This window comes from Myodes glareolus, chromosome X (genome assembly GCF_982192425.1).
Source record: "Myodes glareolus chromosome X, mMyoGla1.1, whole genome shotgun sequence".
Taxonomy (NCBI): Eukaryota; Metazoa; Chordata; class Mammalia; order Rodentia; family Cricetidae; genus Myodes; species Myodes glareolus.
The window spans coordinates 19,029,630-19,046,060 of NC_142053.1; the positions used below are offsets into that span (position 1 = coordinate 19,029,630).

Genomic DNA, 16,431 nt, shown 5'->3' on the forward strand with positions numbered 1-16,431 from the left:
CACAAATCGCTCTATGACTGGAGTGTCATTTTCAGTTTGCCAGCACTGTAGGTATGCAGTTCTAGTGGTTTCCACTAGGCCTTTCATATTGCAATAGCCCTTTCCCGGAAGGTCAGAGAGCCAATGTATGATAGCTGCGATGTTCTGAACGTCTATTCTAACGATAGCTTTCTGACTATCAGGCTATTAGGATATAACTGAAGGGTGAGTTCGGGAGCCTGAGACGGATGTGAGTGAAGCTGAACTGATCATATGATCGCTACTCTTACCCATGAGCCACAGCTACATTGTGCTTCCCCAGAAATAAGTGTCACTTCAGGGATGGTATTAAATAATCTCAAAATTCTGATGACTTGCCATGATAATGTTATTTCTGTTTGACTGCACCGTGGGGGGAATCCAGATTCTACATTATTTCTGAGTGTATCTGTCACAGTTCTGAACTAGATTAGCGAGTGGGTTTCCCCGGTCTTATATCATTTTTTTTTTTTTTTTTTGCTTCCTTAACAGAGTACTTAATACTGGGAATTTTAGAAGGAGCTCGGATTTATTTCTTACAGGTTTAAAAGCTAACAAGAGCAGGGTCAGGAGCTCATATCGGATGAAGTCTTTCTTGCTATGTCACAACATGCCAGAGGCAGCATCTGCCTAGAAGAATTGAAGGACAGCCAACCTCACTCTATTTTATTTTACTTTATTATATCAAGACAGAGTCACGTGATCTCGTGATGTAGCCCTGGCTGGTCTGGCATTATGTGGACCAGGCTGGCCTTAACTCAAAGAGCTCCCCCTTCTAAGTGCTGGCACTGAAGATGTGTGCCATCACACCCGGTCAGCCTCACTCTTAAAGCCAACCTGCCCTGCTGATTACTAACCCACTCTAACATTGACGGTCCATCCAGGAATGGAGATCCCTCACGATATAATCATGTTTTAGAAGTGCTATATCTCTGCTCTGGAGGTGTTGCTTGGTTGTACAAGGCCCTCAGCTCTATCTTCAGCATTAGGAAGTAAACCTCAAGGGACACATTCAAACTATAGCATCTTCTTGGCATGGGTTGGAGTCATCCAGTCATGCTGAATAAAAGGTCTCAGCTTTGGGGGCTCATGGGGAGCATACTGTGGCAGAACGTCCTTTTGACTATTGACTTTACTAAAATATTTATTAGTGCCGTGGACATATAGACAGCCAGTGGCTCAGTCAGGGCCTAAGTGAAGTTCAGCTCCAACACCGCAGGTAGGCAGACAGTACCGTGGGAGGTCAGATTAAAGTATAGGCCTACAAGGCAGAGTTAAGCAGGGAGCTCCTTTGAGATATCAGAGGAGGCCGCAAGGGTTTTCAGCCTGAACCTACAGCCAGGCTGTCCTGGATTCCCCATCACCCAGGATGTTCATATGTCTTGATTCTATTTCTCTGGAGACACTTGAATAATTAGCCTACCTTTATAGCGCATGGTTACTCTAGTAACGGATCAGAGATCCACTTGGCAAAGGCTGGTCCTCAAGGGCAAAGCCACAGCAACGTCTGGCAAACAGAACAGCCACTAGGGAGGTGCCTAGGCTCTCCTTAGGAAATCAGTTATAAAGTCATGTCCTCAGGGCATACCAAGGTGGCCAAACAGTTCTTTGTGCAGCCATTTATGCTAATCCAGCAGTCTCATTTCGGCTTCAGACGTCTTTCTGTGAGGGGGCCACGCCCTGTCTGAGATTTGTCCTTAATTTAGAAGAAATCATCCTTGGGCTATATTTCAGCTCACTGATCAACAGGCTGTAAAAAAAGTCCTGTAATCAATGGAACGAAACCGACTCCAGAGCCTTGGTTTATTAAGCCCACACCAACGTTTAGTCTGGTTCAGTACTATTTTCCTCCTACCTTCATACACCACTTTTAAGATGTATATCTACACAGACTCCTGTGGTCCCGCCTAAACACAGAGGCGGACATCCTGGAGATCGTTTGGTAAAATACTGAAACTCTTGGTGATTCCTTTTGGGGGTCAGTGAGAGATGGTGGTGCGCTGCGCCTTCTGATGAGGATCAGCAGAGCTTCGTGAGACCTCTAGCTCCTGTCAGACAACTGAAGTTCTTTCCAATGATGAAATGACCTCGTTGGACAGGAATCAAGGCTGCATTTCTGCTAATGAGACACTAGAATATTTAGAATATTTATGAGTCAAGAGACTGTGCTTCAGCAGAGTTTGAACATGTGTGTTCCATTCCAATATTTGAAGGATTTTAAATTTACTTTTTTTCATAGACTAGCTTTATTTTTATTTATTTTGAATTATTTTTTGTAATTCTTTTTTTTTTTTTAAAACAAGGTCTACCAATATCGCTTTGACTGTCCTGGGATTTACTATGTAGAGCAGGCTAGCCTTGAACTCACAGAGACCTACCTGCCTCTACTTCCTGAGTGCTGGGATTAAACGCATGTGCCACTATACCCAGGTTTAAATGTATTATTTATGATTTACCAGTACAATTATATTCATTTATGATACACAATGTAACTATATATGTGTGCAGATTTGGAAATGATTAAATGAAGATCTGTATTACCCCCCATATACTTGGGGGGTCAGAACATTTAAAACCTCTTCTCGGAGTCATTGCTGTAACCCCAGCACTCAGAAAACTTAAGCAGGAGAATGTCCAATGCCATTATAATGCTGTATAGCCAGACCCTGTCTCCAAAGTACAAAAACAAAAGCCACACTTGGAGCATTTTTTAGTGTATAGAATACTGTTATTACAATGTCTTATCACTAGCTGTGGTTGCCAGGTTACATCCTGGAACTCTTGCACACATTCCTCCTCCTACGTAAGCACCTTTGTAAGACCTGACGAGCGCTCATCCCCTAACCTCTGGCCCAGTCCTTAGCAACCGCCATTCTTTTCTCTCTGCTTCTATGAGTTCAATGCTATGTTTTAGTTAGAATCCACATGGGAGCGAGGTCATGCAATATTTGCCATTCACTTAGCACAGCAGCCTCAACTTCGCCCACATTGTGGCAAATGACAGAATTTTGTTTCCTTTTTCTTTCTTACAGAATTTTTTTCTCTCCCTATTTTTTAAGGCAAGCTCTCACTCGGTATCCCAGGCTGGCCTTGAACTTACAATGACCCTTCTGCTTTCAATACTTGACTGTCGGGGTTACAGCACCCCACCAAATTTCCTTCTTTTACAAGTCACACTCAAAGTCTATTGTGCATGTGCCCACATTTTCTTTATCCTTGCACCTACTAGTAGCAGGCACTTGGACTGATTGTGTAGCTTGGTCTTTGTAAATAATCCCACAGTGTTGCTAATTTCAATTCTTCCTCAGACAAACACGGCAGTGAAATTGCAGGATCGTAAGATAGTTCGGTTTGGTGTGATTTTGTTTGTTGTGGTTTGTTTGGAGAGCTCTTCATCTTGTTTTCTGTAATAGCTACACTAATTTACATTCTTAACAACAGTGTGTTCTTTGCAAAAAGTTCCCATTTTTGAACATCTTTGGCAACAGTTGTGTATGTGGATGTAGTCGTGGGGATGGGCACACTGTATACACATATGTGTGGAAGCCAGAGGTCAACCACGGGTTGGGGGGTGGGGTTGTTCATGAGGTGCCATCTTCCTTGTTGGGTTTTTTCAAAGAGTCTCTCACCTGGTTAGGTGAGGCTTAGTTGGCCAGTGAGTTCCCGTCCCTGTCTGTCCAGCAGAAGGATTCTAGCAGGCACCTCCACACCTAGCTCCTTGGCATGAGTTCTAAGGACCAAGCTTCCATCCTCCTGCTCTCGTGGCAAGCGCTTTACCGACTGAGCTGTCTCCGAGCCCCGTATTTCTTTTTCTTTTTGCTTTTGTTATTTTTAAATAAGAGCAATTCTAATAGGTACGTAGTGCTGCAGTTTACCTGATGGCATGATTAAACTTGGGACTTCACTTTCTGAAACTCAGCTCCTGCTATCCTAAAAAGGTTCGGCTACCTTTATGTGGATTTTTTTTTAACATGGAGCCTGGACATGACCACATCATTTTCTCCCTTAAGCAGATTCCGAGACACCCAGTCATCAGGAATCTCTTCCTTAATCTGACTTAGGTGCTCGGAGAGAGCTTCATCACAAGCTTGAACTCTGGTCCCCTGGAAGAGCAGTCAATGCTCTTAACAGTGAGCCATCTCTCCAGCCCCCAGTTTCAGCTTCCTTTCTGGAAACTTCTGGTATCTGAGTTTTCTTTGATTTTGATGCTTTTATCTCCCAAAGGGAATGCAAGACCCATGAGTACAATGTTCCATTTACCAGCCGTGATTATCCCCTGTCTCTCCTTCAATGTGACGTCTCCAGACCACACACCTTTAGACTTCCCCTGACCAAACTTATTGGGACCTGTTTCTTAAGTGACCCCAGGATCCAGAATAGTCTCTACTTACCTGTCTTTTCTTATAGGATCTTCCAGGGGAAATGATAGAGGGCCTTAGTCTGGGTGCCCGAACTGGCTGTCTACTATAATCAGATTGGTGACTACCCTAATTGTCATCAAAGTGCCTTTATTCAGTAACTGGTGGAAGCAGATGCAGAAGCCCACAGCCAAGCATTGGGCCGAGCTCCAGGAGTTCTCCTGAAGTAAGAGAGGAGAGATTGTACCAGCCGGGGGAGTCAAGGCCATGAAGGAGGAACCCACAGAGACAGCTGACCTTAGCTTGTGGGGGTTCATGGAGTCTGAGCCAACAGTTAAGGAGCCTGTATGGGACTGACCTAGATCCTCTGTGTGTGTGCTGACAGTTGTGTAGCTTGGTTTGAGCATATGGAGGCCATTTTCCTTCTCCTCCCCACAGCAACCACTCATTTCCCTCCCGCTGAACATACAAACATGAGAATGCAGTTGCTACTGTTATCTTGAACCAAAGCGCGATCTGGTTTATATTAATAATAAATAAGAAAACTGACTTTTTCATCTTGCTTCTGTGTGTTCCATAACCAGTCATCTTTCTTTTATACAGCTGAGTTTCTAACCTATATCATTTTCCTTCTCTCTAAAGAACTGATTTTGGTGTTCCCTCTGAGGGAAGGGAATTGGCAATGCAGTCTTCCAATTTAGTTTGCTTATGAAAGTCTTTAGTTTTCCACTTAAGAAGAATAACTCCACAGCATACTAAGATCTAGATTATACTTTTCTCCTGGTATTTTAAATATGCCATTGTACTCTTGATTGCACAGTTTTGAAAAAGGTAGACACAATGCCAGTCTTTGCTCACCAGGAGCTAAGGAAGATTTTTGTTTTTTGCTAGCATCGTTCAAGTAGTGTGTGTGTGTGTGTGTGTGTGTGTGTGTGTGTGTAAAATCTTTGAGAATTCCATACATGTATACATTATATTTCAATCATATCTGTCCCCACTGCTTCTGAATTCCCCCAGATTCCTCCCCCTACAACTTCCTCTCAAATTTATGTCCTCTACTTTTTCAATTGCTTTTGATAACCCCAAGAGTACAGTTAGCGCTGCTGGTATGCTCTTGGGTGTAGGACCGTCCACTAGAGTGTGAGTAACTTACCAGTGGCCACATTCCCCCATGGGAAAAAAGGGACTTTCCCTCCCTCAGCACCCATCAGTGGCTAATAGCTCCTTAGTGAAGGGGAGGCTTCATAAGTTCCTCCCCTCCCCATGCTGGGATGTTGACAGGCTTGATCTTACCCAGCTAACCACTGCTACTGTGAATTCGCGAGCACAACAGCAACATCAGAGGACAGCGTCTCAGTGAGCTCCTCCCTGCCCGCCCCCACTCTTCTACTCTTTCAGTCCATTCTGCAAATGTTCCCTTGGCCTGTCCCATTTAGGGCTGAGCGCTCACAGTCACTTATCCTTAGCACCAAGTGATGCATCTCTGCACTGACTGACAGACAGACAGAGACTCTGCCAACTGCAGACAGAGGCTTCTCTAGCAGGTTGAGAGCATGAACACAGCTTGACAATATGACCAGTTAAGAAAACAACTACAGTAGGTTCCCCCACCATGACTCTCCCCCCCCCAAACACTATGGGCTTATGACCAGGTTTAGAGTGGTAGCCATGAATTCCTTCCTTTGTGTTTTTCCTCAGTCTTTGCTTCTGTTCATAGATCATTTCCCTGATTTCATTTTGTTGTCTTTGTTCTCTAATTTATTGAGCACCTTAGGATGGTGATTTCTATCGTTTGACAAGCAACTCATATCTGCCCATTTTTTTCCCCTCGTAAGTTCTAGTTTTAGAAGTTTCACTTACTGATTAGGGATAGGGGGTTGTATGTATAGTGTGCTTGCCTAGTGTGTGCCAAGCCTTGCATCTGTCTCACAGGGAGAGGGAAAAAAGAGAAGAAAGAGGAGAGTAGAAAGAGAGAAGAGAAAGAGCAAGAGCGAGCAAGAGGGAAATAGACAGACAGACAGAGACAGTCAGACAGACAGACAGAGACAGTCAGACAGACAGACAGATAAGGGAGAAGTGGTGGTGCTTTAAGCGCACCATATTTCCCTGTTTACCTGTCCTCTTAGCTTCGTTAGGATTTCAGCATCTAAAATATTAGCTACCTCTCCAAGATCTTGTAGTCTGGTGTTGTTCAGGGAACATTTTAGCTATTCATTCTGGATAGAGTTTCTCAAGCCTGTTTTTCTTTTTAATCCTTTCTGGGCTTGTGATGGACTATACTTTTGCAGTGTTCTACCACAGGCTTCCCCCTGGTGTCTGCCTGTAGTATGGCAGCCACATAAATGCTCTGCTAATTTATGGTCCTGGGCTGCCACCTAGTGTTACTGCACATCCTGGCGCCTGTATTTTGTTCAGTGACACCCTTGTCATTCTTCTCATTCAGTCATGGGAGAAACTACTCCCTTAGTCAGCCCACCTTAAGAATCAGGTTGTAATATCTACATTATACTGTTTTGTCTCCCAAACGGGGACTGGTTTTCTCCTGAATGTACTGTATTGCTCCCCTGGGGTGGGAAGAAGGTACTGGGAAGCAGGTCTCTGATGAGAGCAAATTCCATGAACTGCCCTACTAACCTTAATTGCAGTTGCTTTATGTCCACCTGAGTGCAGGAGCCTAACTGCTCTCTATACGTTTCAGAATAATTATTCCTTATATTATTCTTAATTCCACAACTCTGGGAGAGACTTCTGTAGGACGTCCCATTCACCTTTTGATTTTGGCTCTTTTTTGGGTTTTTTTTTTTTTTTTGGCTCTGTTTTGGTTTTTTTCTGTTGTTGTTACTGCTGCTGCCAGCACCGTTTTGATTTTTTTTTTCAAGACAGGGTTTCTTATCCCTGGCTACCCTGAAACTTGGCTCTTTTGGTTTTTGAGACAGAGTATAATGTAGCTCAGACTTGGCCTTATACACAATATGTAGCCAAGGATGACCTTGAATTCAACAATCCATCTGCCTTTACCTCTCAAATGCTAGATTACAGGTGGGTACCACCACAGCCTGCTCCCATTCTGTAATCCTCATGACATAACCCAACCATCCACTCTATTTAACAGAGAGAATATGACACCAGAGAGCTTTTGTTGATGCAATGTGGGAATTTTTGATTTAGGAGTGTGGTTGTTAAACAAAATAATGACTATCGTTTACTTATTAGAGCACCTATTGGAACTATTGCTTTGAATGGTCAGATTAAATTCTCTGAACCATTCTATAAAACAAAAGCAAACAGATTTTTCTTTTTAAAATTTTTAACAGTTTTTAAAATTACATTTACCTCTCTCTCTCTCTCTCTCTCTCTGTGTGTGTGTGTGTGTGTGTGTGTATACACATGTGGAGGTCAGAGGTCCATTTTTAGAAATTAATTATCTCCTTCTACCATACAGGTCCTGGGCACTGAACTCAGGTCATCAACGTTAGCAACTTTTCTGCTAAAACTAGCTGACTGTCCCTGGATTAGTTTTTGCACTTATGCAGGGTGGGGTGCACATATCACTGCGTGCACACACAGAGGACCACTTGCGGATCTTAGTTCTCTCCTTCTACCATGTGGATCCTGGGGATCGAATTCAGGTTATGTGACATTGCAGCAAGTGCCTTTACCCACCGAACCATCTCACTGGCCCTGTATTCTAATTACAAAAAAGGAGAGCTCCAGTCACTGACTTCACAGGTTCATACAGCTTCTAAAAAATAGAGCCTTTCTGGTCGGAGAGTCTGGGTTCTTTTGCACTACCCTAGGGTTCAGGTGGAGGCTTCACTCCAGCCCTGGCATCTATAATAGAGTCTAGAATGTTCGGATGGAAGCTCCACCACAAGCTCCCTCCCCTAGAGTTGTCTCAGTCCACACTAGGCCCGAGAAAGCCCACCATTGGAGACTCCACCCCCAGAAGACATTAAAAAGCCCCCACCTCGTGGGTTCCCCTCGTGGTCTTTCCAATTTCTCCTGGAGCCACCCAGAAGTGCTTTGCTCAAAATAAACCGGAATTTATTAAATCGGTTTGATTGGCTTCTTACATCAGTGGTGGTAGATTCCCATTAACCAGGCAGTCAACACCTAGTCTAAGACTGGCAAGCCAGGTTCACAGTTTACACGCCTTGCTCCCATGTGCCGGTGCTCTAGACAGTGACTAAGAACCGTTTTTGAAACAAGAATTCCGGAAGAAGCCTGCCTTGCTCTCCACTTTGAGCTGTGTGATAGGATGTTGGCGGATGGAAGGCCTGATCCCCCCTGTGATGAGACTTGGGGAAGTGATTAGGTTTAGATGAGGATTTGTTTTCTTGGTTTCCTTTTTTCTTTTTAAATTGATTTTTATTAAGCTCTACATTTTTCTTTGCTCCCCTCCCTGCCTCTCCCCTTCCCACTTCAACCCTCCCGCAAGGTCCCATGCTCCCAGTTTACTCAGGAGATCTTGTCTTTTTCTATGTCCCATGTAGATTAGATCTATGTAAGTCTTTCTTAGTGTCCTCATTGTTGTCTAAGTTCTCTGGGATTGTGATTTGTAGGCTGGTTTTCTTGGCTTTATGTTTAAAAAATCACTTATGAGTGAGTACATGTGATAACTGTCTTTCTGTGTCTGGGTTACCTCACTCAAAATAATGTTTTCTAGTTCCATCCTTTTCCTGGAAAATTCAAGCTGTCATTTTTTTCTGCTGTTTAGTACTTTTGTGTAAATGTACTACATTTTCCTTATCCATTCTTCAGTCGAGGGGCATTTAGGATGTTTCCAGGTTCTGGCTATGACAAACAATGCTACTATGAACATAGTTGAGCCCATGTCCTTGTGGCACGATTGAGCATCCTTTGGATATATACCCAAAAGTGGTATGGCTGGGTCTTGAAGAAGGTTGCTTCCTAATTTTCTGAGAAATTGCCACACTGACATCCAAAGGGGCTGTACCAGCTTGCACTCCCACCAGCAGTGCAGAAGTGTTCCCTTTTCCCCCGGCATAAGTTGTCATCAGTGTTTTGTATCTTGGCCATTCTTACAAGTGTAAGATGGAATCTCAGAGTTGTTTTCATTTGGATTTCTCTGATGACTAAGGATGTTGAACATTTCCTTAAGTGTCTTTCAGCCATTTTAGATTCCTCTGTTGAGAGTTCTCTGTTTAGGTCTGTACTCCATTTTTTTATTGGATGATATGTTCTTTTGGTGTCCAATTTCTCGAGTTCTTTGTATATTTTAGAGATCAGACCTCTGTCTGATGTGGGGTTAGTGAAGATCTTTCCCCATTCTGTAGGCTGTCGTTTTGTCTTGTCGACCGCATCCTTTGCTTTACAGAAGCTTTTCAGTTTCAGGAGGTCCCATTTATTGTTTCTCTCAGTGTCTGTGCTGCTGGGGTTCTATTTAGGAAGTGGCAGCCTGTGCCAATGGGTTCAAGTGTATTTCTCACTTTCTCTTCTATAAGGTTCAGTGTGGCTGGCTTCATGTTGAGGTCTTTGATCCATTCGAACTTGAATTTTGTACATGGTGATAGATATGGGCCTATTTTCATTCTTCTACGTGTTGATATCCAGTTATGCCAGCACCACTTGTTAAATATGCTTTCTTTTTTCCTTTTGATATTTTTTGCTTCTTTGTCAAAAATCAGGTGTTCGAAGATGTGTGGATTGATATCCAGGTCTTCTATTCGGTTCCATTGGTCCTCTTGTCTGTTATGCCAGTTTTCTTGGTTTTCAAGAACTTTCTGTTTCCCCTCTCTTCATCATATAAGGATACACATGGCTGACTGCAAGTCAGGAGTAGGCCCTCACTTGAACTTGATTATATTGACTTCCTAGCATCCAAAATGGAGAGAAATACATTTATTTTAGGTTTATTTTTGCTCAGTCCACCCAACCTGTGCTATTCTGTTGTGGCAGCTCAAGCTAATGTGCTCTAATTGTTGAATACTATTATAGTGTATTTTTGCCTGGCTAATTAAGGTACCAAAGGCAAGGAGATTATATTGGTTGGCCTGACCCTCTCAGGGGAGTCCTTAAGAAGCAGAAATCCCTGGTCGGTGGTGGTGCATGCCTTTAATCCCAGTACTTGGGAGGCAGAGGCAGGTGGATCTCTGTGCATTTGAGGCCAGCCTGGTCAATGGAGCGAGTTAGAGAAACCGTGTCTCAAAAAAACAAAAACAAAGGAGGAGGAAGAGGAGGAGGAGGAAAAGGAGGAGGAGGAAGAGGAGGAGGAGAAGAAAGAGGAGAGGAAGAAGAAGAAGAAGAAGAGGAGGAGGAGGAGGAGGAGGAGGAGGAGGAGGAAGAGGAAGATGAAGAAGAAGAAGAAGAAGAAGAAGAAGAAGAAGAAGAAGAAGAAGAAGAAGAAGAAAAAGAAGAAGAAGAAGAGGAGGAGGAGGAGGAGGAGGAGGAAGAGGAAGAGGAAGAAGAAGAAGAAGAAGAAGAAGAAGAAGAAGAAGAAGAAGAAGAAGAAGAAGAAGAAGAAGAAGACCTTTCCCATCTAGAAATAGAATAGGATAGAAGGACTGACCCTTGAGCCAGCTGATAAGAGAACAGTGGCATTCTCTTCTAGGCTAGAAGTAAAATCAGCATGTTATTATAATAATTGGTAAATAGGTCACAGTGGTGAAAAAATTGGTTCCAAACTTGTAAGGCCTACATATGAGCTGGAGTAATAGACAGGCTATTGTAAGCCACGTGCTGTGTTCTTAACTGCAAGTGTTCTTAACGGCCAAGCCACGTCTCTGATTTACTAAATTGTGAACAAAACAACGTCATCTTATGACCAGGGCACTTAGCTTCATACACCTACTGTGTGATAAAGGAAACTGGGAAGCGAATTGACAAAGGAACACTTATTTTCTGATAGTTTGGGCCAGTCCAGAAAGAAAACTGTTTGGTTTCTCCAACCTTCTCCAGGAGCGCTGTTACAATTTTATTGAAAAGATGAAACAAAGTCAGAGAATTATGGGGATGTTGATTCAAGCTTGCTGAACTGTGTGGATTCCCTGGCCTTCCCTTCCCAGCCCCAGCCTGGGATACTTAGGGAAGTTTTTAGCTCTTTGGGAACCATTGTTTTCAGGAGTCCCATAGCAGAAGGGTGGAGCAGAAAGTGTCCCTCTTCAGAATAGTTCCTAGTCATGCAAGATAGTTACAGTTCCCGTGGTTTTGTGAAAATGCTTAAAATATGCCTGTGTCTGAAGCAAATATCATACACAATCTACATAGGATCAAAGATTAGAAGATAATGGGTTAGTGTCAGGCAGCCATGCAGAAAAACCGCCTCTCCATCACCTCTGGACATCAGTCCCCTTTAGCAGAGCTGCTGTAAAAATTCCATTTGGGTTGCTAGTTTTGAGACAAGGTCTTGCCACATAAGTTTCAGGCTGAATTGAATCAAACCTTCTTGCTTTAATCTCCCAAATACTGGGACGATGGGCAAGCACCCCCCCCCCCCGCGCCACCATGTCCCTTTTAACTTGCTTCCATCCTGACAATTTCCCTCCTTCTTCAGGGGGAAGCAAGCAGTCACCACTACTTGTTCCTTGAATTTCCTTACATCTGGGCGACCTTTTGAAAAGTGTCACCTCCTTTGAGGGTCAGTCTCATCCCACCCCTGTCACAGTGAATTCTCTTGTCAGAAAATAGGGTATGGAATGTACTAGGAATGAGACGGGGTAGGGGAGGTGGGAGCGGGAAGTACTAGAGTCACATTAAAAGAAAAACAGTTCAGCTCTTTGTCCTCGACGGCAGAAGCAAGATGACGAAAGGAATGTCATCCTTCGAAAAGCATCGCAACAAGACGCACACGTTGTGCCGCCGCTGTGGCTCTAAGGCCTACCACCTTCAGAAGTCTACCTGTGGCAAATGCGGCTACCCTGCCAAGCGCAAGAGAAAGTACAACTGGAGAGCCAGGGCTAAGAAACGAAACACTACCGGGACCAGGCGGATGAGGCACCTAAAAATTGTCTACCGAAGATTCACACATGGATTCCGTGAAGGGACAACCCCTAAACCCAAGAGGGCAGCTGTTGCAGCATCCAGTTCATCTTGAGAATTTCAATCTGTCATAAAATAAATGTTTTGGTTTCCAAAATGAAAAAAAAAGAAAGAAAAACAGTTCACATGAAGGTCATTACAAGGCTTAAAATAAAACAGATAGTTAAATGAACCCCGACTTTGTTAAGACCCAAATAGTCAAAACCTGACAAAATCAGAGGAAAACATAAGCAATTACCTTATCTGATTGAGATAATTCCATGGGGCAAGATGTCTGCCACCAAACCCAAGGACCCGAGGATGAACCTCCAGACCCACGTGGGGAAAGAGAGAACCGATGCACACAGGTTGTCCTCTGACCTCCCTATATGTGCCAAAGCAAATGTATGTGCATACACACAAGAGCAATACTGTAAAAAGAAAAGCCTTGCTGGGCCAGCGAGGTGTTTCATAGGTAAAAGCACCTGCTGCACAAGCTTGGTCATCTGATCTATGAAATGAGCAAATCAACTTCTGAAGGCTACTGTCTGACTTCTGTATGCATTCTGTGGTGTGTATATGAAGTGCACCTATACACATGATAAACAGAGCTAAATAAGCTGGGAGGTGGTGACACACGCCTTTGATCCCACCACTCAGGAGGCAGAGGCTGGCAGATCTCTATGAGTTCGAGGTCAGCCTGGTCTACAGAGTGAGTTCCAGGTCAGCCAAGACTATACTAAGAAATCATGTCTCAAAAAAAAATAGAGCTAAATAATAAAAATTGAAAAAATAGCACCTTGTTAGACACAAAGAGATGGGCTCTAGTTTGACATAAATGCATTGAATTTTAAGCATAGAAAATCCTCTAATTAAATTTATACTTTGAAACATATTTTAGAAACATTTTTTAGAATAACAACAATGAACATAAAAGAACTTATCTATTGATACATGAGTATACCACATATGATGGCCCTATTTAATCAAAGTTATAACATGGCCATCAAAATACAACAGCCTAAAGAGGAAATTTTTTAAAGATTTATTTATTATGTGTACGGTATTCTGTCCGCATGTATGCCTGCAGGCCAGAAGAGGGCACCAGATCTCATTACAGATGGTTGTGAGCCACCATGTGGCTCAGGACCTTTGGAAGAACAGGCAGTGCTCTTAACCACTGAGCCATCTTTCCAGCCCCTACAGAGGAATTTAAGTGAGCTCTCTGAGGCTGTTAAAAGCCAGACAAATTTACAGGGAACATAAAGCATTAAGCATCTGTCTTTTAAAATTAAGCACTTTTTAATTTTTACTGAAGGTAGATCATCATTTTAAGAAAGATTATGGCCTTGAATATAAAGCATTAAACAAACAACTTTATAAGCAATGTCTTAGCCAGGCAGTGGTGGCTCACACCTTTAATCCCAGCACTCAGGAGGCAGAGGCAGGTGGATCTTGAAGAGTTCCCAGTCATCCTGGTCTACAGAGCGAGTTCCAGGACAGTCAGGACTGTTACACAGTAAAATGTTGTCTTGAAAAAACAAAAACCAACCAACCAAACAAACAAACAATGTCTTGGTTATGGTCAACTTTACCACAGTAATTTTATAATGTACATATATACGGAATTTAATATTAAGATACCTAATTTCCTACCATTTAATATTAAGATACCTATTCCTACCATAATACTACAACGTATTACCTGTTAACAATGAATTAATACTGAGTAACAACTTTATTGTACCAATGGTGGAAACAACCCATCTCAACACTGAGAAAAATGTATGTCTATTTCACGGGGTACGAAGCCCAGACACTACTCACAAGTACCTACATACAAGCCAGTAAATTAATTTTTTATGGTTTAAATTTACATTTTAAGTTTGCCTTCTATAAAACAGACTATAAATTTTCTGCGCCTGTAAAATTTAATCAATTTAATGCAAGACATTATCTTCCCGGCAAAACCCAATAAGATAACAATTCTGTCTATCATATAAAGGCTCCTATATATTATATGTTATACATTATATACATATATCATATATTACACATCACATATCATACAATCATATATGCCATATTATATATCACATATTATATGCCATATATTGCATGCCACATATTATGTGCCACATATTATATATCATATATCACATGTCATATATTGTATAACATATATTATATGTTATATATTGTGTATTATATGTATATCATATATTATATGTTATGTATTGTATATTATGTATTATATGTTATATGTTGTGTATTATGTATTATATACTATATATTATATATAAAGGCATATCCTAATATTACTATGTGTAAGTGTTTGAATATCTTCTGATCCAATTATGAAAAAAAACTTAGAAAGATTTGACAGACATATTGTCTTAGGGTTTCTAATGTTGTAATAAAGCATCATGATGATAATCAACTAGAGGAAGAAAGAGTTTAGTTTGCTTTCACTTCCATATCACAATCCTTCAGGGAAGGAACCCAAGCAGGATAGAGGAGTCCTACTTACTAGCTTCCTCCTCATGGCTTGCTCACCTTCCTTCCTTCCTTTCTTTCTTTCTTTCTTTCTTTCTTTCTTTCTTTCTTTCTTTCTTCCTTTCGTTCGTTCTTTCTTCTCTCTCTCTCTCTCTCTCTCTCTCTCTCTCTCTCTCTCTCTCTCGCTCTCTCTTTCTTTTTAGTTTGTTTGATTTTCGAGGCAGGGTTTTTCTGTGTAGCTTTGGAGCCTGTCCTGGAACTCACTCTGTAGACCAGGCTGGCCTCAAACTCACAGAGATCTGCCTGCCTTTGCCTCCAATTCCAAGTGCCAGGATTAAAAGGCGTGTGCCACCACTGCCCGACTTTCAGCTTGTTTTCTTATACATCTCAGGACCACCTCCCCGGGGTTGGCACCAACCTTTGTGGATGGGCCCACCCACATCAAACATTAATTAAGAAAATGTATCACAGATTTGTCCACAGGCCATTCTGGTACCAGCATATTCTCAACTGAATTTCCCTCTTCCAAAATGATTCTAGCCTGTGACAAGCTGACATAAAACTAGCCATCACACATGTACTATCTTTTTGTTTGGTTGGTTTACAGCCTGTATTAGTCGGGGTTCTCTAGAAGAACAGAACCAATAGAATGAATATGGATAAAATGTATTAATAAAATTTATTTAAAATGCTTACTTAGAAATAGTAACAGCAGCTCTAGTTGCTCAATCTGGGTGGCTCTGTCATCTGAGTCACCCTCCCCCCCCCCAGGCTGACTCACACTAGAGAGGCTGACAACCTAAAAGTTGCTAGGTCCGCAAGGCTGGAGGGCTCAACACTCCCAATCTGGTGGCGGGTTCCTGGAGAGCCACCAGTCCTTAGTCAACAGTAGAAGCCTGCAAGCTCCGGTTCTGACAGCATTGAAGGAATCAGCTACAGTAGCAACAGGGTAAATAAGCTTGCAGCAAGAAGGCTGCCCTCAAAAGGCCATAATCTCCCTCTCTATCTGGGCTGCTGGTTTCCTCCGTTCTCTTAAAGCAATCAGGGCAATTCAATGGCTTCCTACTAAGGTGAGTCTAGTTTGTGGCAAGTTGCCATCAAAATCAACTAGCACATAGTTGTAATGAAAATCTCATCGTTAAGCCAGGTGTAGTGGTGTATGCCTTTAATCCGAGCCTGGTCTATTTAGTGGATTCCAGGATAGCCAGAACTACATGGTGAGACCCTATCTTAAGAAAACAAAACAACAAAAAAAGCAAAGAACAAAACAAAACAATATAATCCAAGTTATTGTTTCTTAAACTTCTCTTGAGGAGACACAAACAAATTTTTACTCACCTGATGCAGGGCATCACCCACAGACCAAAGTAATGATTCCACCAAAGTCTAGCTTGGCAAAACAGTGAGGTTACTGCACATCCTTGTATAGCATGGATGCAGAGTTCCTCACAGGAGCCTGGGTGATTCCCAAATAGCTGCATCACTGAAGCATCTGGTGATGGATTCTCCACAGCTGTTTAGATGCCTTCAGTTACCTTCCACATTAGCACCTCCTGGGACCACATGAAGCTTGGGCAAAATG

General features: G+C 42.4%; 1 protein-coding gene across 1 annotated transcript; it reads left to right on the plus strand.

The window, feature by feature from the left end:
• The first annotated feature begins 12,121 nt into the window (after window positions 1-12,121).
• Window positions 12,122-12,429, plus strand: LOC125415443 (large ribosomal subunit protein eL37-like). The gene has a single exon (XM_048457682.3). The coding sequence runs from the start codon at window positions 12,136-12,138 to the stop codon at window positions 12,427-12,429; it is 294 nt and encodes a 97-aa protein (XP_048313639.2). The 5' UTR covers window positions 12,122-12,135.
• The last annotated feature ends 4,002 nt before the right edge of the window (window positions 12,430-16,431 follow it).

What these genes read in the sequence shown, in the direction of transcription:
- LOC125415443 (XM_048457682.3), top strand. Translation starts at nt 12,136, where the DNA reads ATGACGAAAGGAATGTCATCCTTCGAAAAGCATCGCAACAAGACGCAC.